Raw genomic sequence first — 24977 nt, forward strand, 5'->3', positions numbered from 1 at the left:
CAACCCTGCCAACCTTTGTATCATCTGCAAACTTCGACACTAAGCCTGATATACCTTCATCGATATCATTGATAAATATACAAAACAACAGTGGACCTAAAACCGAACCCTGTGGGACTCCTAATAACATTAGTCCACGAAGAGCAGCATCCATTGATTACCACCCTCTGTCTTCTCCCACTTAACCATCCTTTTATCCATTGTAGCAACTTACCCTTAATACCATTCTGCTCCAATTTGTACAATAGTCTTCCATGTGCAACAGTGTCAAAAGCTTTCCTGAAATCCAAATATATGATATCAAAATTATTTTTTGCATCCAGTTCCTTTGTAACCGCATCATAATATCCTATCAAATTTGTCAGACAAGACCTTCCGGGCGCCTCTGTAGCCAGGTGGGAACGAGCAGCAGTGCGTAGCACACGCTTCTTGATTAGACCAGGGTTCAGGCCCGTCACCACCAAATATGGAGGATGCGGAAAGGTCAAGGGAATGACTACCGCATATTCCTGGAGCAATATGGCCTTAGTTGCTAATGCTCCTAAAAACCAAACAACAACAAGTCTTTCCCTTAACAAACCCATGCTGTGTCTGAATTATTGCTGCAGTCTTGTCTATATGAACCCGCAGTGCATCAAGGTGATGCAGTGACTCCATTTATTTTACCCGGAACAGAAGTTAAACTAACTGGTCTGTAATTACTCGTGTCATCCTTCGATCCCCCTTTGTGAATTGGGGATACATTTGCACATCTCCAGTCCGTGGGGCCCTCCCCTGAGTCCAAGGATGCTCTCATAATTATGGCTAATGGTTTGCTTAGTTGCTTTGCCGCCTCCTTTAATATAACTGAATAGATCACATCCACTCCAGGTGCCTTTCTTATGTTTAACTTCAACAATTTCTCCTCCACTTTGCTCTCAGTTATTACAAAATCATTAAACATCCTGCTACAATTTGATAACTTTCTGCCATTTTCAAACCTTAATAACTCCTCAAGTGTGAATATAGATGCAAAATACTCATTTAGTTTGTTTGCTATCTGAGCAGGATCATCAACAGTGGAACCATCGATATCAAGTGGACCGATCAGATTCATCCCCTTCCTTCTAAAAGGAAGGGGAATGTATTAGGGGAATAAGCTATAAGAAACGATGAATAATAATTTAACTTGAATAATGAGCAACTAAATAAGACTTTTTTTTTTTTATTCTAAATTCAAATACAGTCATTTTTGCAATGCAAATTTGCTCCAACATGACTGATATATTAGGGAACAATGCGAGTATAACAAGATTTTCGTGTTGGCTTATGTGCAATTTTGTCTTTGGTTCACTATGGCCATAGTTTCCAGTGCGCCTAATAAATCCCTAAACCAACAACAACAGCAGCAAGCGAGTTCGTCTGTGCCACCAAGTGAATGCAAAACCCAGCACCAAGCTGAAGGTAGCAAACTGTGCAACAATACATACAAACTTTTGAAGATTAAAAAATGTCACATGTGTGAGAGCTATATTTTCCATTTACTGTAATTGTATTGGTCAGAGACACTGTTGTCATTCACTGTATTCACAAGATAACACGTGATATTGTAGACCGACTCATGTTTTTAGGAACTCACATTTTTCTGTTTAAACTCTGCTAGAGGATTGCATTAAAATATAAATAAACTTATACACTCACTTGATTTAAATTATTCATTGAGAATGGTCTTGTGTATTTTCTTCACTAATTCCACAACGTCCTCTTATGAAATATTGCCGAAAAATGATTTTCTGCTGCATTTAGCATTTTCTGATTTTCTGCTGCTGCGCGTACTACCACTATAATAGTCTTAGATCGGGACAAGCTAGTACAGAACTCACAATTCATTCCCAAACCCACAATCACACTCCTTTAATTGACTCCGCCATCACCATTATAAGACTTAAAACCAGCCACAGAATTCTTCAATACGAAGCCCTCATTATCGAATGGTTTTGACACAATACTAATCTCAACATCCTAAACGCAAAACTTCCCTTTCACCTTTCCTCGGCTTGGAATCTCTCACATCTGAGATTCCCACGTGTCCCAAAGAGCATCACAAGAGTATAGAAAATTCCTTAAAATACAGCACGCGTTACTTCTCATTTAACACCGCCAACTGAAGATGTTATAACTTAACGAAAGTCTGTCGTCACGACTATTGGCAATATCAATTCTTTTATGTTCCAGATTAACTATTTTCTACTTTATGACAACCAGGGACGGAGTAGTGCACTTCTGCCTCCTTGCGCTTATTTTAAAATTCTGTTAAATTAAATCTCATTCCACCTTAATGCATTAACTTAACCATTCCACCTTATATTTAGCCATCAGTCTTTTCATAAAACTATTGCAGATTATATTCAAGGTGAGTACCGCACTTTAAACATTTCGCTATTTTTATATTTAGTTGTTTTGTACCATTGCTGATTATACAGAATTGTAATAGTGTTTTTTCCTAATCATGTTACTCTTTCCTGTATTATCTAATCTTTCTTTGGCTTGTAGCTTAATATTGTTAATGTATAAAGCAAATATTTCCTGTTTAAAGATCTTTGTGAGTTCATCAATTTCATTATCTAATGCAGTCTGAGTTATCGAATATTTATATGCATTTGTAAGCTGATTTAACGTGGAACTTTTATAGGTGAATGGATAACTAGTATAGTGTAAAAACATCCCTGTATTTGTGAATTTATGGTATATTTTGAACTGCAATTTGTCTATCTCTCTCTCCCCCTCCCTCCCTAACATAAAATTTAAAAAATTAATCGTCTTCGTCTGTATATCATCACTCTCTAATGTGAATTTTAACCGTGTATGTACGTTGTTGAGAGTCCATAAAACATTATTAGTAGTCCGCTCAACTGATATGATGAGAATGTCATCTAAATATCTCCCATAAAAGGTAATCTTAGATAAAAACAGCGACAAATATATTTTATTTAAATATATTTCAGCAATGAGACCACTCAGACTTAGTCCCATAGGTAACCTGGATATTTGTCTATACATCATCATTCTTCTCTTTCTTGGTGATTCCCTTCTACTTCTCTCTCTCTCTCTCTCTCTCTCTCTCTCTCTCTCTCTCTCTCTCTCTCTCTCTCAGGGTAATTCAGAAATTTTTTTTTTGAATGGTGCAGCATAAGCCTCAGGCTTCCCACCACCATATGGCTAATAATAATGATAGTAACACAATTAGAAAAAAAACACTATTACTATTACAATTCCGTACATTAAGCAGTGGTACAAACAGCTTAATATTCTTTTCAAAGACACTGAATTCAGGGTCATAGCAAAAACTACACAGAAACTTCATTTCATGTTAAAGGATCGTTCTGTACTCTTCTCTTCCCCCATAGATATGCACAATGTAGTATATAATATTCCATGTGGAAATTGCAATTCCTTGTATGCGGAATCGATGAAGTGCCTTTTGGACACATGTCTTAAACAACATGCTGCATCGGTTGGGCAATAAGGACCACTGTGTTTGCACTTTCATTCCATGCTATAAACGAGGATTACGTTTTCCTGTTCAATGATGCTAAGGTTTTAAGCATTCAACGCAATTACATAAAGCTTTTAATTGCTGAAATCTTAGAAATGCAAATACTAAGTAACTCAATTAACATATGATGACCATTTCTCATCTCCAATTCATGCACTTTTACACGCATGCATAGTAATAAGTAATCTCCCATTAATAAAGAGCATTGGGAATACTTGCATCGTGCATTTGGATTCTTTCCTGTAAACATGACGGTATGTCAAAGTTTGGTCCTCTTAAGGAAGGAAGCAAGTTTTTTAGGAAATTTATCATAATTTATTTATTTCATCATCGTAGTTTTTTGGTATATTCCATGAAAATTTTTTAATGATGTTTATTTTTAATTTTTGACATAATGTCTTCAGTCACTCGTGATTGCATGGTGGATTGATCTAGAGTCGGGGTGGAGCTTTCGACTCTGATCCCATGGGTGTCTGATCATTCATGGACTAAGAGGATTGAACACATTTAATAGTATTTTAATGAAGTTTATGTAAATTTAAATCATTTTAAAATCATGGCTAAAATAAGTTGGGTTTGGAGAGTTGTGAAGAGAAAGGAATCCTATGAAGAAAAGATTGAGGTAACTCTTGTGATTTTAAAAGATTTAATTACATAACCTATTTCTCAACTGTTAATTATACTCCGTTAAATATACTGTTCCTTCATATTTTAATGTTATGTGTATGCATACACACATTCTTAATTTCAACGCTACTCAAGTTTGCTTTATTTTAATCCAAGTGGGAGTTTTAAAAATCCCTTAAATTAAAATAAAGCAAATTCAATTACAATTATCATGATTTTAATGAGGCAGTTGAGTCTTAAACCTGTGTTACTATAATTAAAAGGGTTTAATTTACTGACTTCTTTTTCCCTAAAATTACTTAATATTACCAGGCTTATCGCCATAACTAAGGAGATAAACACTTCCACAGTCAATAGAATGTCTTGCATTATATTGACTGTGGAAGTTCTTTTAATGATCCTCAAGATTATTTTTTAATCTCTCTCTCTCTCTCTCTCTCTCTCTCTCTCTCTCTCTCTGGTTTATTTTCCTTCTCTCTCTGATGATATTGATGGAGTGCATTTGCTATGCTCCACTATAATTCACTAACTTAACCTTCTAGCAGCTATATATTGCATTGCGTACATCACTTTGTTTTTATTGGAGGGGGATTAAAAGTGCTGTTTACAAGGTAATCATATTTTAGCATAAATATGACTGGAAGAGCATTAGAAATTGTTAATATTCTAGTAGGCATAAAGAATTATGTGATCACTTTTTATGTAGGAGTGGATTCCTGTTGTGGCTGGAAAGCAAGCTGGATTCCATGCACTTGCAGAATATTACCAGTCATTAGTTTGTCAAGCAAAAAAAGATGTTGGTGAAGAACTAGCTAGACTTGAGGTATGCAAGTTTCATTTGGTTTGTCTGTTTGTTTAGGCACTGTTATTAAATAGAAATAATGAATCACAAAATTTTGGTGGGCTGTTCAATTTGACTATATTATACTTTATTTCAAATTTTATAAGTAGACTTGAAAGTGAGAATTTATTCTTCTTTTGGATGATGAATTAGCTTATTTCAAAATAGCCTAGAGAAAAAAATATATATGAATGGTGTAAGGAATTATTTCTTATGTACTTAATGTAGCCACAATGACAGCTGGAATTTTCAACCAATTTCATGATTCTTTGTGGTTAAAATTCACCCTTGTGCATTTTGTTTAGTTCGGTTGCTAAAAGACTGATCTATACTGATCAAATCTAGCTTATCTTGCATCATCACACATACACACTGTATGTATGATATTAGATACATTTCATCCAGCTCTTGAGTTTTCATATGCTGTTCAAGTAAAATTCTTTTTGCTGAGAAACTAACCATCTCTTTATGGTTGCCTTAATTTCTTAATTGGAGTCTTATCTAAATATAAGGAACGTGGAATAAATCAAATGCCAGTGACGAAGGTCTTGCCAGTGTTGCACACTTGCAGTGAAGTCATTTGTTGTGTTAAAGCAGTATTTTATTGCTAGATCTTAATCATTTGATTCTCATTTTTGAGCTTATCCAGGGTCTCGACATACCAGACTGAATTGTTGTGGTTCTTTTTTTTCTAAAATTCAGTAGAGATAATACCCATAATATTTGAAATATCTGAAATTTTTGAATTTAATATTAAAATTGGAATAGGTGTTAATATTTAGATTTTATGGTTTTTAAATTTTGCCTGTTCAGCTGCTTTTTTTCTGTAAGGAAAAGTTGTTTTCACCTTCAGTTTAGTCTTAAAAACATCATCAATATCCTTCTGAAACAATTTTAAATTAATTTTATTTGAACCAAAAGCAAAACAACTACAATTCTAGCATAAGTAGAGGTGACAAACTGCCTTTGTATAGCCAGCACTGAAAACTGAGTTTATTAGATATTGCATGCAACAGGATGCCAATTACCTAGGTTCTCTGGCCTTCCAAAGATTCATAAGGTGGGGGTTCCGTTTAGGTTGATTGTGTCATTTATAGGCAGTCCTACACATACTTTGTCCAGGTTCTTAGCCAGCCTAATTTCTCCTATTGTTGGACGTTCCAATTTTACCATCAGGAATAGTGGAGACTTCGTGTGATTTATAAGGGATCAGGCTATAGAAGAAGATGGCGAGGCCATGGTATCATTCGATGTGATATCCTTGTTCGCGTGCATTTCTATTGACCATGGGGTGCAATGCGCACATGGCTTTGGGGAAGGATGACATCCTAAGCAATAAGTCTCCGTTAAGCATGGAGGACATTTGTAGTGGGATGGAGCTCTATGTCTCAAGTACCACAATGTACAAAAGTTCGTGACACAGCAATGGGTTCCCCTATTAGTGATGTCATAGCAAATTTAGCTATGGAGGAGCTCGAAGCCAGGATTTTTAATGGGTCAGTTCTCCCCATGCGCGCATGGAAAAGATACGTAGACAATAAGTTTATAATTATTCGGAGGGGGAGAGAGGATGAGGTGAGGGGAGAGAGGATGAGAACAGTGTTATTAGGGCATTGTTGGATAGGGCTGGATCCCATAGCAGCCCCTCCGAGGATAGAAAAGAAGAAATTAAACGTGTCACAGCGGATCTCAGAAAATGCAGCTACCCCCAGAGGAACATAGATAAGTATATCCAAGAAGTGGAGCACGGACGAAGGGAACGGTTTACACCAGTTGCCACTGCATGCATTCCCTACTATCCGGGCCTAACTGAACGTATAGCTCTGGTATTGCACGATTGCCAGACATGCTGTGTGCAGCTGCCATGGTGGAGGTTGCACACAGTTGTGTCACAGGTCAAGGACCCCATACCAAGGGAATATACGAGTGGGGTCGCGTATGAGATAAGGTGCCTGGGTTGTGGGAAACGAAACGTAGGTTTAAAGATCATCTGGGGGAGTATATGAACATGATAAAGACCGCAGATTATGGGAAGTCTGCTGTGGCAGAACCTTTTTTGGAGGAGCACCGTCAAACCTCCCCAGACGAGGGAGGAGCACCATCAAATCTCCCCAGCTGTTATCGTCGACCGGGCACATAGATTTTGGAACTGCAAATGGCTCAAGAGCTTGCGGATTTGCTCCTTTGAGAGCAATACCATTAATAGAGATGGGAATCTGCATTCATCCCCTCTTCGAGGCAATGGTTCTTGGACAGGATGAGCGGTTCTGCCTGGCATGCTCCTGTAGAAACACGTGCTGAGAACCGTGAGCCTGCTGATATTTAAGGATGTGCTGTACGATAAACCTCACTGTTGAAAAAGGAGGCCGATGCCTCTGAAAGCTATGATGTTTTAGCACTTTTATCGGTTTTATTATCCTGTGTTTTACCTACATTGTTTATTGTAATTTATTCATTGCTGTTTAAAATTTCATATTTTATTGTACAGAAAGTTACCTTTTTATCAGTTTTATCTGGTGAAATTATATCATTCTGTTTATTTCATTTATTTGCATAATTATTATTTTAATATAACACAATGCTATTTATTTATTTTATTTAATAACGGTTGGTGTAGGATTGTGCAGTTATTAAGAATATTCCCAACCCCAGAGGCCTATTTGAAGATTAGGCAAGACAAAACCAAACTGGAAAATGAATAATTCTGAAAGCATTATGGCAGAGAACAGATAGCAACACACAAATAGCACCAGCCTACTTGGCTGTGCATTCTACAGGATATCAGATAATGGAAAAAATGCCTGGAAGAACTAATAGAACACCAAAAACAGTGGCATCTCCAAACCAGAAATGCATTAGTAGAAACTGCAAGTTTCCAAACACTCAGATAAGCTATTGCAAACAACGAAATTTTGAGAAATAAACAACTATAAGTAGTGGTAACACCCCACAACGTTAGATAGCTCAAGAGGAATCGCCTCGAAGTGGGATCTTTTGCAAGTATCAGAAAAAACAAATCAATGAAGAAATTAAGGATCAAGCATTAACAAATGTGAAGAGAATTTCAGTAATGAGAGAAGGTAAAATTGCATGAACTAAGAACTTAATTCTCACATTCAATACACCAAGACCTCCAAAGATAATCAAAGTGGATTATTTGAATTGCCAGGTCAGGGTATACACCCTTAATCCACTTAGATATTACAAGTGCCAAAAATATGGTTACTCACAAGCAAGCGGCATGCAGAGGCTTGCTTGTGGCTGAAATTGCACCCATATGCAATTTTAGCCACAAGCATGTCCAACCAGTTCTGGAAAATTTGGACCCTGCACTCAAATAGTCTAAATAATAATTTCTTAATGTAAAATTTGAAAAAATAAAAAAATTAAAAATCACTATTACGAAAACACCCCATATAAGTTTTTCACAGAACCCCAGTGCTTGGAAGTAATCCTTGAACAGGGCCCCACAAATTTTGAGGTCAGCCCTATCAATATGCAAAAAAAATGTGGATCCAAAGAACATGACATTAATGACTACGATGCTCCTACACCAACCTGTTTAAACTGTGAAGAACACCCAGCCTACATAAGAATATGTGGTAAATGCCAACAAAAAAAAAAAACAATGCAAAAGTATAAGAAAGAGAACAACGTAACATTCCATGAAGCAAGGAAAATTACCCATGATTTCCCACTAAATAAAGGATCCTATTCTCAAATATTAACCAAATATAACGCACTAGAGATACAAAATGAGATCTCCATACCTCCAAGTATTCAAATGGATCCTTTTCACCACAAGCTAAGTATTTACTTTACGTTGCAACTCAAAAGCAGGAACAGATAGTAAACATATCAGTTACAATTCCACCAGACCAGTTAAACATGAATCCACATCCAGACAAAACAAACACCAAGGCAATACCACTCAACAGATGGATATAGAAAATACGGGCACACCTGATGTTTCAGTATTAGAAATATTTGCATGGATATAGGAAAACCATTTTTCCCCCCCAAAAAAGTCAGATTTAAATCCAAAAGATAACTATTAAAATAATAGTTACTTTTAACCTTAACTATTAAAATAAGTAATCCTATTTGTATCCTAAATAAGGGGTTCTCAAACTGTGTTACTGTCATCCCCGTGATGATAAATTAATCTGTGCACTCCAACCCCCAGTGAATAAAACTAATGATTTCATTTGAATTAGTTAGGCAAGAAATAATGTACCATTTAATTAAATTTTAATCTATATGTGTCAAATAAAACAGTGATAAAACCATAAAACTTGAGCCAAATTTAAAATAAAAAAAAAACCCTCCCTTAAGTTGCCTATAACCCCCAGTTTGAGAACCCATCTTAAATTTAACTGTTTTGACCTACATATAGCAATTTACTAGATATATAATATTTCTAAATGCATCAGCAGTAATCAAACTTGTTTGAACTCAGATTTTAATCGATTATGTATGTAACTTTTCTTTTTTAAACAGCATGCTATTGAATTAATGAAAGCAGCAGAAACAAGAGCTGGTGCCAGTTTTAGTTTTACTGATTATAATACTCGCATCACTCTGGCTTATAAGGAATCTAAAAAAGACAATGAATTTATATATCATGCACGTGTTCCTGATGTGAAAACTCTGCCACCTATTGGGAAAGCTGTTTTAGCAAAACCGCTTCCATTGCCAGAAAAATTTTCCCCAAATTTTCAAGGTAAGTTATAATTAAGTTAATTTGAGACAGAACAATAAGGCAAACTTGTAATTTGAATGTTGAGAGTTATTTTATTTTGCTGCCTACTTTTATCCATGATGAATAACTCACTTGAAGGAATCACATAAAATGTTTTAGATAATTTTAGGAGAGTATCCTTAATTATACCTATTGCAACTTAAAATTTTGTTATGTTCCAGTAATTAAATGTCATCGTCAAATATGTAGCCTCGAAGGAAGAGCAAGAAGCTTGGGAGTGGAGCAGAGAGCTGGTTGGGGAATCCGCCAGCACACGGTGTCCCAAACGTTGCGTGCTGAGACTCTCCCGGCAAACATTTTTACGGTGAAGATGAGTCTTCTCTCGTGCATCAATGCTGAAAACCTGGTTAAATTCAGCGCTTTGGCTATCGGTGTTGTGCACTGCTGTGATGGGAGATGACATTTCCAGGTTGCCAACTTCAGGAGCCAGTATTCAGCGGCTTTTAATGGTTTAATTGTGGTTTCTGCAGCTGAGCCCCACAACTCTACTCCATACAGTACACCTCTGAAAATCAACATCCTGATATACATTTTTATCAGGTTTCTGTTGTGAATGTGTAGCAAGTGCTGCTTGGCAACCCACCGTTTCTTGTTGAATTTAGCACAGAGTTCTTCTCTATGATGATGGAATTGTGATTTTCTGTCGAAGATTACACCCAGATCTCTTTGCTTTTCAACGCAGGGGATCGGGACTCCATCAATCGCAGGCTGAATTATGGTTGGTGTGGGTTTAAGTGAGAATACCATGATGGCAGATTTCTCAGGGTTCACTTGCAGGTCAAAATTCGTGAGGTACTGCTGTACTTCGGATAAGGTCTTGTTGATGGTTACTGTGGCGTTTTTTGCTTCATCGGTCGAATTTATTTTTGTGAAGATCTTTAAATCATCTGCATATGATATCATATCTGTTCTATTGTCTATTCGCGGGTAGATGATAGCTGTGAAAAGAATTCCAGACAGGACTCCTTGTGGAATGCCTGCTTGTATTTGTCTAGTATACCTTTGCTTTCCTATGTACATTTGGATGATTCTATTCTGAAGAAGGGATGTCAGAAACTTCAATACTGGGCCTGTGATGTGATAGTAATTTCGAAGGAGTTTGAGTAAGGCTGGGATGTGAACACTATCGAACGCAGCTTGTAGATCAAGATATGTGATTGCCATTTCTTTTCTCCTCAAATGATCCAAGGATGGCATTGGTAGTCATAATCAGGTTACTAACTGTTGATCTATTTTGCAACGAATAATGAATTTGCTGAGGCCTGTGAGGGAGAATGTGCATGGTAAGTGTTTTCAGTACTGTTTTTTCAATCAATTTCAATAGGAACGAGAGATGGGTCTAAGGTGCCTGGCTTCAATTGGCTGGGAAACTATTGGGAGTGGCCTAACAGAATATAAATTCCATATTGGAGGGAAAAATTCTCCTTTTAATATGCTATTAAAAATTATTAGGAGGGGATCACAGAAATGGGCTCAAACATTTAATGATAAATTGCGATACTTTGTCGATTCCCACTGTACCAGTTGCAGGCAACTTATTAATCGCAGATAAAAGGTCTTGTCTTGTCTTGTCTTGTTAATTCGATGGTTTCAAGTGCATCTCTGGGCACATCATCATCAGACATGGGAATATCACTGGGCTCATGGTAGTTTTGCTGAACTTGTGCAATAAAGTCCATCCACATTTCAGGATCAAACTGTGGAGGGAGTTCACAGTATTTCTTTGGGTTTTGATGGACAGCCCTTACAAAGTGTGGTTTCAGTGTGATGTTTTATGGCTTGAGACGGTTGAAGCTTGCCTGTCCTTTGGAGTACGTAATTCAGTCCCGAGCTAGTCCTGTCATTTTCCACTGTTTGTACAGTTCCTGGTTAAGCTTAAAACTGTTGCTCAGCTCAGGAGTCCACCATCCTCTCGTACGTTCAGAGATCCTTATTTTCTTTGAGGCTGCATAATTAGAAATTGTGATGAGCCAGCGAGTTAAAAGGTCTAAGGCAAGTTGATTATCACATTGCTCAAGTGCATTCCAAGGAATTGCAGTGGCTGCTTCTAGACATTTAGTAATGTTGAGTAGTTTTGGGCTCGTTATTATCTTGGTGTGGACCTGAGTCGAGACGTTGTAATTTGGAGTCGGAAAATATAAGTTAATTAAAATTGGCGTGTGATCAGATTGAAAAGCTATTTCTGTTGTAGAATCAAGTTCACAATTGCTTGATGATAGCACAAGATCAAGATGGTGGTCACCCCTGGTCGGGAGATTATTAATCAGATGGATTCCTAATGGGTGAAGGTTATTTAGCAATCTGGACTGAAGATGAACAAGTTGAGGGGAAAAGTTCAAGTCTCCACAGATAACATGCCTTGCTGAGTGATGGAGCCCATGAATGAGCCAAATAGTTATCTCGTCAACGGTTTCAGCATCAGGTCCTGGAGGGGTGTATATAACTGCAAAATCAGTGCGAGCAGATTTAAATTCACATGACACAATTAGCCCTTCGAACTTAGTGGACTGGCTTTTATAATTCTTAGTAACGAGTATGTGTGGTGTTTTGTAGAAGAGTCCCACTCCACCTCCCCTTTTGTCCTGTTGGGAGCAGAGAATCACGTATTCAGCCGACACTGCATATGGAAAATGCTCCTCATTTAGGCCAAGCCAGGTTTCTGTTATGCAGAGCACATCAAACTTGTGCAAAAGTAGAAGCTCTTCTACAGTTTCAAGCTTGTTATGGATGCTATGGGCATTCTGATAGAATATAGAAATGTCTGGGGATCTTCCTCTGCGGTCTTTTTCTCTCTTTTTTGAGGACTTCTACTAATTAAATCGTTGGTGATTACTTGGTCATATTGGCCATCGGGCTTTCAGGCATAATAGTTTTTGTGTTGGAACCATTACAAGCAATCTCTGTTCCGTTTTCATTAGTAACAACACAGTCAGGAGGTTCAACAGGTGGTAATGATGGCAGTGATGTGAATTTGTCGAGGTCAGTGTATAGGATATACTGCTGTCTACTTTCCGTGGGTTTACGGATTCATTCTCTCTGTTGATTTCACTCGTTCTGTTACAAATATCACATGTCCACACTTCGCCATTCTTTATTTAGTTTCCATAACACTGTGGGGGTGCACGGCTTACAAAATCCCCTCTTGCACAAAAGACAGCTCAGAAATACAGCTGATTTTACCATCTTACGGATAGCACAGTTCATTTGATTATTTGTCATTTTTTTCTCTTTCCACAGCTTTAAGTTCAGTTTCCACAAACTGCGTGATCGAAAATGTTCAACCAAGGGAATGTTCCGTAAAATTATCTGCAGGCAAGGATTAACTTTACTACCTTTTAGCAGGTTACTCTTGGGAATTAGCGTATTAGGCACACCTTTGACCTTATTCTTCTAACATTCAGAATCAGGGTTAGATAGGCTTTGTGCTTTAGACCAACACAAACAGTGCAACCTCTATATATTGTACTTAGCGATAGTCTTAAATAAAATTAATATAGAAGATTACCTGAAAACAATCATATTCAGGAGACGTGACCATCGGATCTGCGACGATGAGACGAACCATCTGATATAAATTGCATATTTGCAGGAATAAGAAACACTGTATTATTGCATGATATAGGGAGAGCTCCATTCAGGGCGACCTTACACTACTTGCGCATATCTAAGAAATGTTAAGTGAAATAAACAAAAATAGAAACATCACCGTTTGATTGTAATTATTATAATTACATTTTATTGTATTATGGTAACATAATACAATAAAATGTAATTATATAAATACATGGTGTAATTTTAAATGAGAACCCATGAAAATGAGAATAATTTCAAGTAAAAGAGTGCTATACATGAAATTTACAAGTAGCATTCTTTATTCTCTGATGTTACATCATGAAATTTGTTTGTGTTGAAGTTTCAAAAAAAAAGAGGAAATAGAGTTCTTTAATATGTAACAAAGAGAAGTAGAAACCACTGCCAAAGAATAGTAATGGTTGGAGATTGAAATAGCATGGTAGGAAATTATCATTACATCTACATGGATATTCTGGAAGAATATGGATCAAAAGATAAATCTAGACATGGAATTTACAAGTAGCGTTCTTTATTCTCTGATGTTACATCATGATGGCCCAGTTGAAGTTTCAAAAAAAAAAAAAAAAAAAAAAGAAGAAATAGAGGAGTTCTTTAATATGTAACAAAGAGGAGTTAAAAACACTGCCAAAGAATAGTGATGGTTGTAGATTGGAATAGCATGGTAGGAAATTATCATTATATCTACATGGATATTCTGGAAGAATATGGATCAAAAATAAACCTAACAATAATGGTGAAAGACAACTAGAATTTTTTTTCCAGCTATAAGTTCCTAAATACAATATAGAGTATATCAGCATAAATGTATCCTCAAGTTTACATGGTGGTAACATAATACAGTGATCATTTTAAACGAGAATCCATGAAAATTGCAACTAAATTTTCTCTGATAGTGCTTAATTTGTTACAGAAATGTTGAAAATGATCACTGTGATCACAGCATAACTGAACACAAAGCATGGTCAAAAGCTTGTGCTATGTGTTCCTTAGTCATAATAGTTGGTGTGCATGCATGATTCATATTGTGCATATTTCTAATTTCCCCTGAACATTTTCACATTCAGTTTTGTTTTTATAGTTAGTGTTATAAGGATTATTTTGATGGTGCCTTATGACAAGGCTTACAGAAATCATGTTGAATGGTTTTAAATGACTCTGTTTTGAGGTAACATTCCGTGATAAACACATGCTCCTCTATGCACCGTGTACACTTACTACTTGTACTGAAGAACTCTGAGTTTGTTTCTATTGCTTTTTCAATAGCTTCATAAAACTCATCTGCTTGTTTGTTTGGGTTTTAGGAGCATTAGCAACTAAGGCCATATTGCTCCGGGATATGCGGTGGTCATTCCCTGACCTTTCCGCATCCCCCATATTTGGTGGTGACGGGCTCGGACCCCGGTCTAATCAAGAAGCAAACTCATCTGCAATTGGTCACTTGCATATGTTGTAGGACATAGTAATGATGTTTATTTTTAATGGTTTTGTGTTCAGTTTCAAGATTAGAATTCTTTCAGAATGGGTATCCTACTGTATTAGCAAATTTATTATTCATGATGATATCCATGCCATTGTTATGCCACCTGAGTACCACATATATATATTTTGCCATCATTTTGTCTGTTTGTCCATCTAACTTCGCTGATGCTCAGAATGTCAGTGCTCTGCTTCTCCATTTCTTTGACAACATTGTTTGGCTTACCTTTTGGCACACTGCAGGCCAATATTGATCTTTACATAGATTCTTATTATCCCCTGACCTTTTAGGGCTTGATGGAGATCAGGGACTAAAGTTTGATTGATACAGTAGTAGTAATAGTAGTTTGGGCATATGATGCAAAAAAGCAAGCTTATATGGCATCACCAAAGAAAAAAACTTCCACATCACCTCACCATCCACTCCAGTAATTTTTCTAATTTCTTCCCTGAATTTATTTAAACTGCCTACTTCCACAATAATAGATGGAAGTTTGTTCCAACAATCAACCACTTTCTGGCTAGAGGTAAACCTCTGCACACCTACCCTGCAACCATCCTTCCTCAATTTGAATTTAAACTCCTTCGTGTGTAACCTGAGGAAGAATTGCCAGCAGCATTGAGCTTCCACTCTGCCAGATTCATTTAGTAGTTTGAACACCTCAGTCAAGATCACCTCACAGTCAAGATCCAATACCCAGAACTGAAGGAAATACCTGTCTTGGTGTGAGCACGCATTCCAGCAGATCGATATCCTTTATAAAATGAGGCCTCCAGACCTGTATGCAGTACTCAAGATGTGGCCTAACCCTGGTAGCCTGTCTGCATTGCTCAGAGAACTTCATATCTGACTGCACAATTACCCCAAGGTCTTTTTCACTTTCCACTACCCTGAGTGTATTACCACACAAGTTACGTTGATCTGGGATTACTGCTACCCATATGCAGTACCTTGCATTTGTCATTATTAAACTTCACCTGCCATTTCTCAGCCCATGTGTCTAATTTTCTTAGATCTTGTTGCAGTAGCTTACCCTGATTACTGTCATTAACCACCCTGCCAACCTTTGTATCATCTGCAAACTTAGACATAAAGCCTGATTTTCCTTTATCAATTTCATTAATAAATATAGAAAACAACAATGGGCCCTGCGCTGAACCCCTGGGGGACCCACTGATAACATTAGTCCATGAAGAGTAATGTATTTCATGATATTTGGTGTTCAGAGTTACCAAATTGAAAAGTAAGACAAACAATCTCTAATTAGTGACACTGAAAAACTTCTGGGCAAAAGTAATACTAAATAGGCCAAGTAAGCTGGCCTGTTTAGAATAAAATGATGGGCAAATAAAGATTCTAAGCATGTTATTCTCATTTGTGCAGAAAGCTGTCCATGTTCCCCTCTTCTATTTTGAATAAATCAATTTGGTTCTTTAAATGTTACACTAGTTGTTTAAAAATCTGAATATAGCTCTTCATTCCAGTGTTTCTCACATCCATGTATTGAGGACATTACTCCTAGCAATGTTGAAGAATGTTATGTCCAAATTTATTATACCAACAGTCTTTATCTTCCACTTATATTTTGGTAGTTGATTACCATAGCAGACTAAATTAGGATGAGTCTGGCTTAGTTAAGAACTTTTTTCTGCCAAGGTTATGTATGGAGAGTCTCAATGAGAAAATTTTCTTCGTTGAGGAAGAGATTTATTGCTGCATGTGACACTACATGGCACACAAGTCTCCGTTGAAAAATGCTGCTCCTATAATTGCTGAGTCAGCACAAATTGGTTATGCGTCATTTTTAAATTTCAAAAGTTTGTGGCCAAGTTTCCAGTACTTCTTGGCACCATTAAAGATAAAGAATAGATGTTTTGCAGTCTCAAATATCTAGCTCGAAATTTTTGCAAAAGTTGCCAATAAAATGTCTCCCAGTCTAATGATTGTTCAAATAATAAAATATCCATTTGGATAATTTATTATGTGATCATTTGTTGAAATATAAATAAATATTACCAAGCCATATGTTTATTCTCATTAATTTACACAAGAAAGGTAGAACATTTTAAAGTTCAGAATTGCTTCGAATAATTTAACTTTTCAGACATATTTTTAACAACAACCAACCATATGGAGTTAAGCTTTTGGTGTCACAGCATACATACGTACATAATCCTTAAAAACATTAAATCGATGCAATGCTGGAACTAGACTTCATATTATTGACAGTGACAAGGCTTAAGGCTTAAAACTTGGCATGTCTGCAAATGGGAAAACTATAAATCTGGACAAGCCTGGAAATCAAGACCCAACCCACTAAATCAATGGAAAACTAGGTGAACTGATGGATGTGTGTTAATGTTGTGAACAAACTTTTATTACTTTCTCTTTTACTTAGAAGAACAGTAAAGCTGTTTCTAATTGAACTTCTGTATAGTAAAGTGCTTATTTTATTATTATTTTTTTAATCTGAATTCATTTGGCCATAAATGTTTTCTGTTTCTTCTGACTTAATATTTGCAGTTGAAATATTCATTTCTAAAATGGAACATATAATGTCTTATGCTAAGCCTGAATTAACTAAAGCATTTCACCCATCCTTTTGCTCCAAAAGTTTGTCCAGTTCTTCCTTGAATTTATTTAAGCTGTCAACTTCCACAACAACCAGTTTGTTCCAGCAATCAACCACCCACTGGTTAAATGTGAATTTATGTTCCCTCAAGTGTGTAATCTAAGCAAGAGGAAGAATTCCATCAACATTGAGTTGCCCAAACCATTCAAAGCCTTACACATCTCAATCAGATCACTTTGCAGGTGCTTAGTCTTCAGGTGCTGCAATTTGCAAAACTTAAACCTTTCTTGGTAAGGGCCCCCCCCCCCCCCCCCCCCCCGCTCCTCTTACCAATCTCATTGCCCTTCTCTGTACTTGTTCCAGATTCTACATCTGGTCCCAGGTGCCAAAAGATTCTGTGTCAAGCGACCTTGCTCTGAATTAGTGCACTTCTTGAAGTAGAAATCATTTCCTTATTTAAAGTATTTTTTAACACACAATTAACTAATCTATAGTAAAGAAATTAACTTTACTAGATTAAGAAGGAAAGCAACCTTCTCTTTTCCTTTTTTTTTTGTATATATCTTAATTACTAACCTCCTAGTGCTTGGTCACAGGGTGGCAGTGTTCCTGCCTCCGCATGGCAGACTTGGTAACCTGGAGGGGAAAGGCTCTCCCTTCCAGGGTGAAATGGAGCTAACTGATTCCAATACCCAGAAATCCACTGGGTTAATGGAATCAAATATCACTAATCCAAGATATTAAGAATCTAGTTCTCGTGGAGATGCATCCAAAAGGCAACAGAAAAGACTCCCCACAAAGAGACTTAAAACTGACATAAATAATTTAAATGCCCCAGTATATCTTATAATACATTCAAATGCTGAGAAATCTGTAGGCCAGTTGTCACCCTTTATCATACAAAAGATTCTTGAGAGTTGTCAGCCCACCCACCAAAAAATGTTAAGAGATTAAAATCAGGCGATATTTTAACAACCCATTCTAAGCACTCCGAAAGATTGTTATAATTGACAACCTTTGCAGGAATACTATTAACAGCATCCCCTCACAATACCTTAAATATGTCAAAAGGTGTAATAACAGAATGGGACCTTCTAAACATACCTGAAGAGGAAATTCAAAGCGAACTTCAGGAACAGAGTCATCAATGTAAAAAGAATTACAATTAAAAAAGAAGGGATAATCACCCCACCAGGAACCTGATACTCACTTTTAACACACCGAAGTTACCCAGATAAGTAAAAGTAGGATATCTACATTGCAGTATTAGAACATACATCCCAAATCCTCTCCACTGTTTCAATTGCCAGAAATTTGGACACTTAGACTGTATGTAGAGGAAATCCAACTTGTGCAAACTGTAGATCCCAAGACATCTCACTTCTACTTACTTGCACAGCTGGAAATCATAAATGTGCAAATTGTAAAGGGGAACATACTGCATACTCAAGAGAGCGAAATTTGGAAGAAAGAAAAAAAGAATACAAAAGTACAAAGCAGAAAATGGAGTCACATGTCAAGAAGCTAAAAAGCAATTGAAATAAACCTTTATATGCTCAAGTCATCACAACTAAAAAAGAATTTGGAAACGACTTCCTAATTCAGAATGTTGTGGAACACAAATGGATCTCAGAATGGGCTTGTGAATTTTACATATTTTTTTCCACCACAAAGGCAACAAGAAAAAATGGTTACTATGCCTCTATCTTTTCCCCCTGGGAATGCTGAAAGTGTTAGAAGAAAAGTAATACAGAAACAAAGATTACAGAACAAGTGGATATTGAGGCAGGAAATACCAGAGAGGGCCCCCATCCTTGAAATTTTCATAGAAGGAGAAATGGATACAGGAAGACCCTATTTTCCCATGAAAGAAAAGGTGAAAACAGCCCCAAGGAACCAATCTGAGGGATCATCTAAACCGAAATGACAGATACGATTATTCAGAGTAACTGTTAAGGTTTCTGCATAAACATTAATGATATTGTAGACCTCATCAAGCATCTGCCTACAAAAACATGTTTGAAATTACAGGATAATGGTACAATTAAAAACTATACCATATACAGAAAGGACTGCATATTGGATGGAACAATGTGAGGAGGAGTTGCAATATTAGTCAATAGATTTGCCATCTCAAGCAATACCATTGGACACTCCCTTAGAAGCGGTTGCAGTCTGTCTAGCAGTAGGCTTCGATATTACTGTAACCTCAATATATCTACCTCCTAGTCAAGAACGCTATTTGAACGATTTTGAAGCATTCTGATTGTCCAATCGTGCTCTCCGTGCTTCATTTTAGGTGACCTAAATGGGCATCACTCACTATGGGGCGATCCCAAAATAGACGAGAATGGTAAACAAATCAAGAAAATAATAGTTGAATTGACCTCATTATTCTGAATGATGGTACACATACATATTTCCACCTACCATCAAAAAGCAGCTCTGCAATAGACATCAATCTGTTCCCCCACACTGAATCTGATGATTTAATGGACAATGAATGGGAATCCATTGGGCAGCAACCACTGCTCCATATTTTTGAAAACCGCTACCCCATATAGTTTTTTCTCATAAATATTTCCCATATTTATGAGAAAGCTCCATGCCAATCCAGGAGACATCCCAAATGGAAAATATATGATGCGGACTGGGAAACGTTCAAGACACTAACGAAATTAGATTGCAATATTATTAAACAAGAATCATTACAAGCAACAGTGGCTTATGTCACAAATAGCATTCTCCAAGCAGCCGAAAAGACAATACCCAAAACTCATGCTAACATTAGAATTTATCCAAAACCATGGTGGAACATTGAGTGTCTGTAAGGTAAAAAAAAAGAAGACAGGAATAGAGCCTGAAAACACTTTTGCAAAAATCCTCCGAATAATCTAATCTAATCCAATTGAAGAGAGCAAGAGCTAAGGTCAGGAAAGTACACAATCAGCAAAAAGGCGACTTGGATGAAATTTGTGCTATAACCAGTTCCACACCAGCTACACTTATCTAGAAAAAGATCAGAAAAATGACAAACAGTTCCCAAATAAATCCCTCCCTGTTACTGAATTGGAAAGGGCAGTTGGTCACAAAACCCTTAGATATTGTCAACATTCTTGGTGAAAATTTTGCCAACACATCTGCTAATTTTGCATGCATACCCAACTACTTTCAAACCCCGCAAGAATGAGGCTGAAAAAAACAAATCTAAACTTTTCCACCAATCATAGCAACCAATACAACTTACCATTCACAGTAGCAGAACTAAATCAAACTCTGTTACAAACAACACAGCACAGTTGGCCCTGATGAAATACATTATGCAATGATACAACAATTAGATGAACAATCTCAATTACCCTGTTAGATTTATTCAACAAAATATACCTTGAAATTACTTTTCCGGACAAATAGCATCATGCAATAATACTAGCTTTCCTGAAACAGGGAAAGGACCTATCTCAGATCCACAGAATTATCGGCCTATAGCTTTGACTAGCTGCATAGACTACCTAGAAAATAATCTTCTCAATCCAGCACAATATAGTTTTCAGAAAAATCGCTCTACATTAGATATACTTGTACAATTGTAAAACCAGGTAAGAAATGCTTTTCTCAGAAAACAACATCAAAGCATGGTTAATTTTGATATCGAGAAACATATGACAACACATGGCACTATGGTATTCTTAGAAGGTTGCATCAACTTGGTCTTAGAAGACACCTACAATTGCAATTACATATGCATTTGGATACATATGCAATTTTCTTAAGAATAGAACTTTCCAAATTCGAATTACCAATACACTTTCCAAAACATTTGTCCAGAAAGGAGTCCCTCAGGGATCCGTACTAAGTGCCACATTTTTTTCAGCCCACTTTAGCACAATAATAGAACATATACCAAACATCTTCACAACTGTTTATGCTGATGACTTCAGCATTTCTTATCAAACACAACATATGAGGACAATAGAACGGCAATTACAAATAGCCATAAACAAAGTCATAAAATGGACAGAAACAAATGGATATAGAATTTCTGTGCAAAATTAATGTATGTATTGACTTTTGCAGAAAAAGGAATCTCCATTCTGATCCAGAACTCAAGCTAAAAGGGCAGATCATTCCAGTCAGAAATAGTGTCCATTTCTTGGGGCTTGTCTTTAACAAGAAATTAACATTTTTGGCATCTAACATTTTCAGTGTCTGAAGAAAATGAACATCTTAAAGGTTGTTCCGCTATATCCTGGGGAGCAGATAGAACAGTGCTACTACGATTATATCAATTACTTATCTGGTCTAAGTTAGACTATGGTGCCCCAGTCTGACTCAGCAAGACCTAGCGACCTGAGATGATTCTATCCAGTACATCACTGTGTGTTCCGGATAGTCCTTGGGGCTTTCTGTACTTTACCTGTGCAGAGCCTGTATGCTGAGGCCCAAGAACCTCCTTTGCAAATCAGAAGACATAATCAATTACTTTTTTATGAACTAAAATAAAATCCCTACCAGGACACCCCCTACAGAAAAATCTTTTTATATCAGATTGGGAACAACATTATCAACAACAACAAAGAATAAATAAACCTGCAAGCATGAGATTAAACATCCTTCTCAGTAGAGATCTTAACCTGGATAATATCATTCCCCTGAAGAAGTAGTTATCCACCATGGATAATCAAAATGCCTACATGTGACTTTTCCTTCCACTTTTGGAGCAAGCAAACACTTCCTCATATAAACTATCAACATCTGCATGCTGCTTACAAGTCACAATTTTCAGATCACTGCCTTTTATATACAGATGGCTCAAAAACTGAATCTCATGTGGGAGTGGCAGTTTACTTTTCAGACAGCACATCGACCCAAAATCTCCCAAAAGACTGCAGCATTTATGCTGCAGAACTGCAAGCCGTTATGCTAGCACTAAACCAAATTGAACATCATCATCAGCCATTTTCAATGCATTGCAAGATGAAGGCCTCTCCAGCAACTTTCCAGTTCCTTCTGTTTTGAGCACTGGCCATCCATTTACTACCCACAAACTCATGAATTTCATCTATCCATCTCCACCTTTGTCTTCCAGGTTTTCTTCTAGCTCCTCTTGGGTACAATTCTGTTATTTTCTTAGTCCATCTGCCTTCGAGCTATGTGTCCTGCCCAAGACAATTTTAGTTCTTTAGTTTTGATAAGAATGTCCTTTAGTTGAGTTTGCTACCTAATCCATGTGTTTCTCTTCTGATTCCTAATATAATTTGTTCCATTCCTTGCTGTGTAGTTCTCAGCTTCTCTTCCATTCTTTTGGTGAGTGCCCAAGTTTCACTTCCATAAGTCATGGTGGGGAGTGTACATAGGTTCATTATTTTACGTTTCAGACAAACTGGGATATTGTTCTTCAGTATGTGACTATATTTCCTGAATGCTATCCATTCAAAGTTTATTCTTCTCTTGACTTCCAGCCATTTATCATTATTACAGCTAATAACTTGTCCCAGATAAGTATATGACTCCACCTTTTCAATTACTGCTCCTTCAATCATTATTTCCCTTTCCGTGGCATACTTGTTCATCATTACTTTTGTTTTAGCCATATTCATCTTTAGTCCAAAATCCTTACTAACTGTGCATAACTGATTAAGATTTTCCTCCAATTCTTTGGGATTGTGGCTTATGATCACAATGTCATCTGCAAATCGTAAATGGTTTAGGTACTCTCCGTTCACATTGACTCTTTTCTACGACCAGTCTAATCTTCTGAAAGCTTCCTCAAGGGCAGCAGTAAACAGCTTCGGAGATATTGTCTCCTTGTCGAACTCCTTTCTCGATTTTAAATTTGCTACTGTCTTTGTCTAGTCTAATAAAGGAGGTAGTACTCTCATATATTTTCTTCAAAATCATAATATGTGGGGTATCTGTGCCTTGTCTGTCCAGTGCCCGAAACATTGCCTTATGCTGTATGGAGTCAAATGCCTTTTCATAATCCACAAATGCCAGGCATAATGGTGTTTTATATTCATTTGCTTTCTCCATTAGCTGTGATATTACGTGAAGGTGATCCATAGTTGAGAATCCTGTCCTAAAGCCAGCTTGCTCTTTTGGTTGATTCTCATGAAGTATTCTTTCTAATCTGTTAGTAATGACCCTTGTGAACAACTTGTAGATGTGGGATAACAAGCTAATTGGTCTATAATTTCCAATTTCTGATTTATCTCCTTTCTTATGCAGCAAAACTGATTGTATTATTCTACTGCTTAGGCATCACACCTTTTCTAATGCACTTTGTGAAGAGCCTTGCCAGTTTTTGTGTTATGTCTCTTCCTCCCAATTTTAACAACTGTACAGTAACTTAATCTTCCCCCCCAGGCCTTTCTGATTCTTCATTTTCTTCAATGCATGTTCTACCTCATCAGGAAGAATATTGGGTATGTCGTATGTGTTGCTACTTTGCAATCCATCTTCCCCACTGCTGGCATCATTCCCTCGTTCCTTGTATAATTCTCTATAGTAGTCTTCTGCTATTTGAATTATGCCTTCTCTGCTGTTTATAAATACACCATTGCTGTTCTTCAGTTTCAGTATCATTTGTCTTTCTGTATTACTGCTCATGGCTGCTGATTTAAATCCTTTGTTTTCCCTTAATGCTTGTTCTACTTTCCGTGTGTTAAATCTTCTTATGTTCTCTCTGAGTCTCTTTCTAATGGCTTTGCATAACTCAGTATACTCAATTTTCTCCCTGTCAGTGTTTTTCTTGCTCTTCATTTGTCGTCTTCGGTTCATCATGACAAGTGTTTCTTGACTAGTTTTTTCTTCTTTGGATTTCTGTTTCCCTATAGGTTTCTTGGGCTTTATCACTTTCAGAAAGTTGTAATATTCCTCGTCGATATCTTGGTCCTGAGCAGTCTGCAGAAGCTCAAACTTGTTCTTAAGTTCCAGTACATACTGCTTTTTCTCCTCTTCTGTTATCTCAAAGACCTTTGTATTATTTACTCGAGTCAGTTTTTTTTCCTTTCCTTTCCTACATCTATATCAAGTGTACATCTTACCATACTGTGATCGCTTCCAACATTTACCTTATTCAGGATGGTAATTGAACAAAGACATTCTCAAAACAGCATCATTTTCACTGAGTCCCTTAGCTCCATGATGGCGATACAAAATATCAATTCCAGAAAACATCCACTTCAATGGCAAATTCAATACTAAGTATCATCCATGAACAAGGTCATAATATTAGATTTTGCTGGATGCCAAGTAGTGTCAGAATATATGGTAATGAACAAGCAGACAGAGCTGCTAAAGAAGCCAACAGCATAATTTCTGCATCAGAATATATCCCTTTCTCTGACTATAAACAAGTTATTCATCACAGTGGGATACATCACTGGCAACAGCAATGGCAAGTCTTCACCAGTAACAAACTGTCAAATTAAAAACTCTACTCCAATTGTGGAAATCCAGCATACAACAAAACAGACATAACAAAGTGATACTTGCAAGGTTAAGAATAGGACACACTCATTTCAACCACTGTTATCTCTTGCAAGGAGAGGATCCCCCTCTGTCCTA

At 36.9% G+C, this 24977-nt stretch overlaps 1 protein-coding gene across 1 annotated transcript in view; it reads left to right on the forward strand.

The window, feature by feature from the left end:
- The window catches only part of ALiX (programmed cell death 6-interacting protein-like protein AliX), a 262161-nt gene that overhangs the window by 149954 nt on the left and 87230 nt on the right, over positions 1–24977 (forward strand). Inside the window, exons 7-8 of the mRNA XM_090373269.1 lie at positions 4869–4985; positions 9504–9726. Coding sequence (XP_090229395.1) covers positions 4869–4985; positions 9504–9726 — 340 coding nt within the window. The remainder of the gene's footprint in view (positions 1–4868; positions 4986–9503; positions 9727–24977) is intronic.

Source organism: Mastigoproctus giganteus, chromosome 1, assembly GCF_048544385.1.
Source record: "Mastigoproctus giganteus isolate SK-2022 chromosome 1, ASM4854438v1, whole genome shotgun sequence".
Classification (NCBI taxonomy): Eukaryota; Metazoa; Arthropoda; class Arachnida; order Uropygi; family Thelyphonidae; genus Mastigoproctus; species Mastigoproctus giganteus.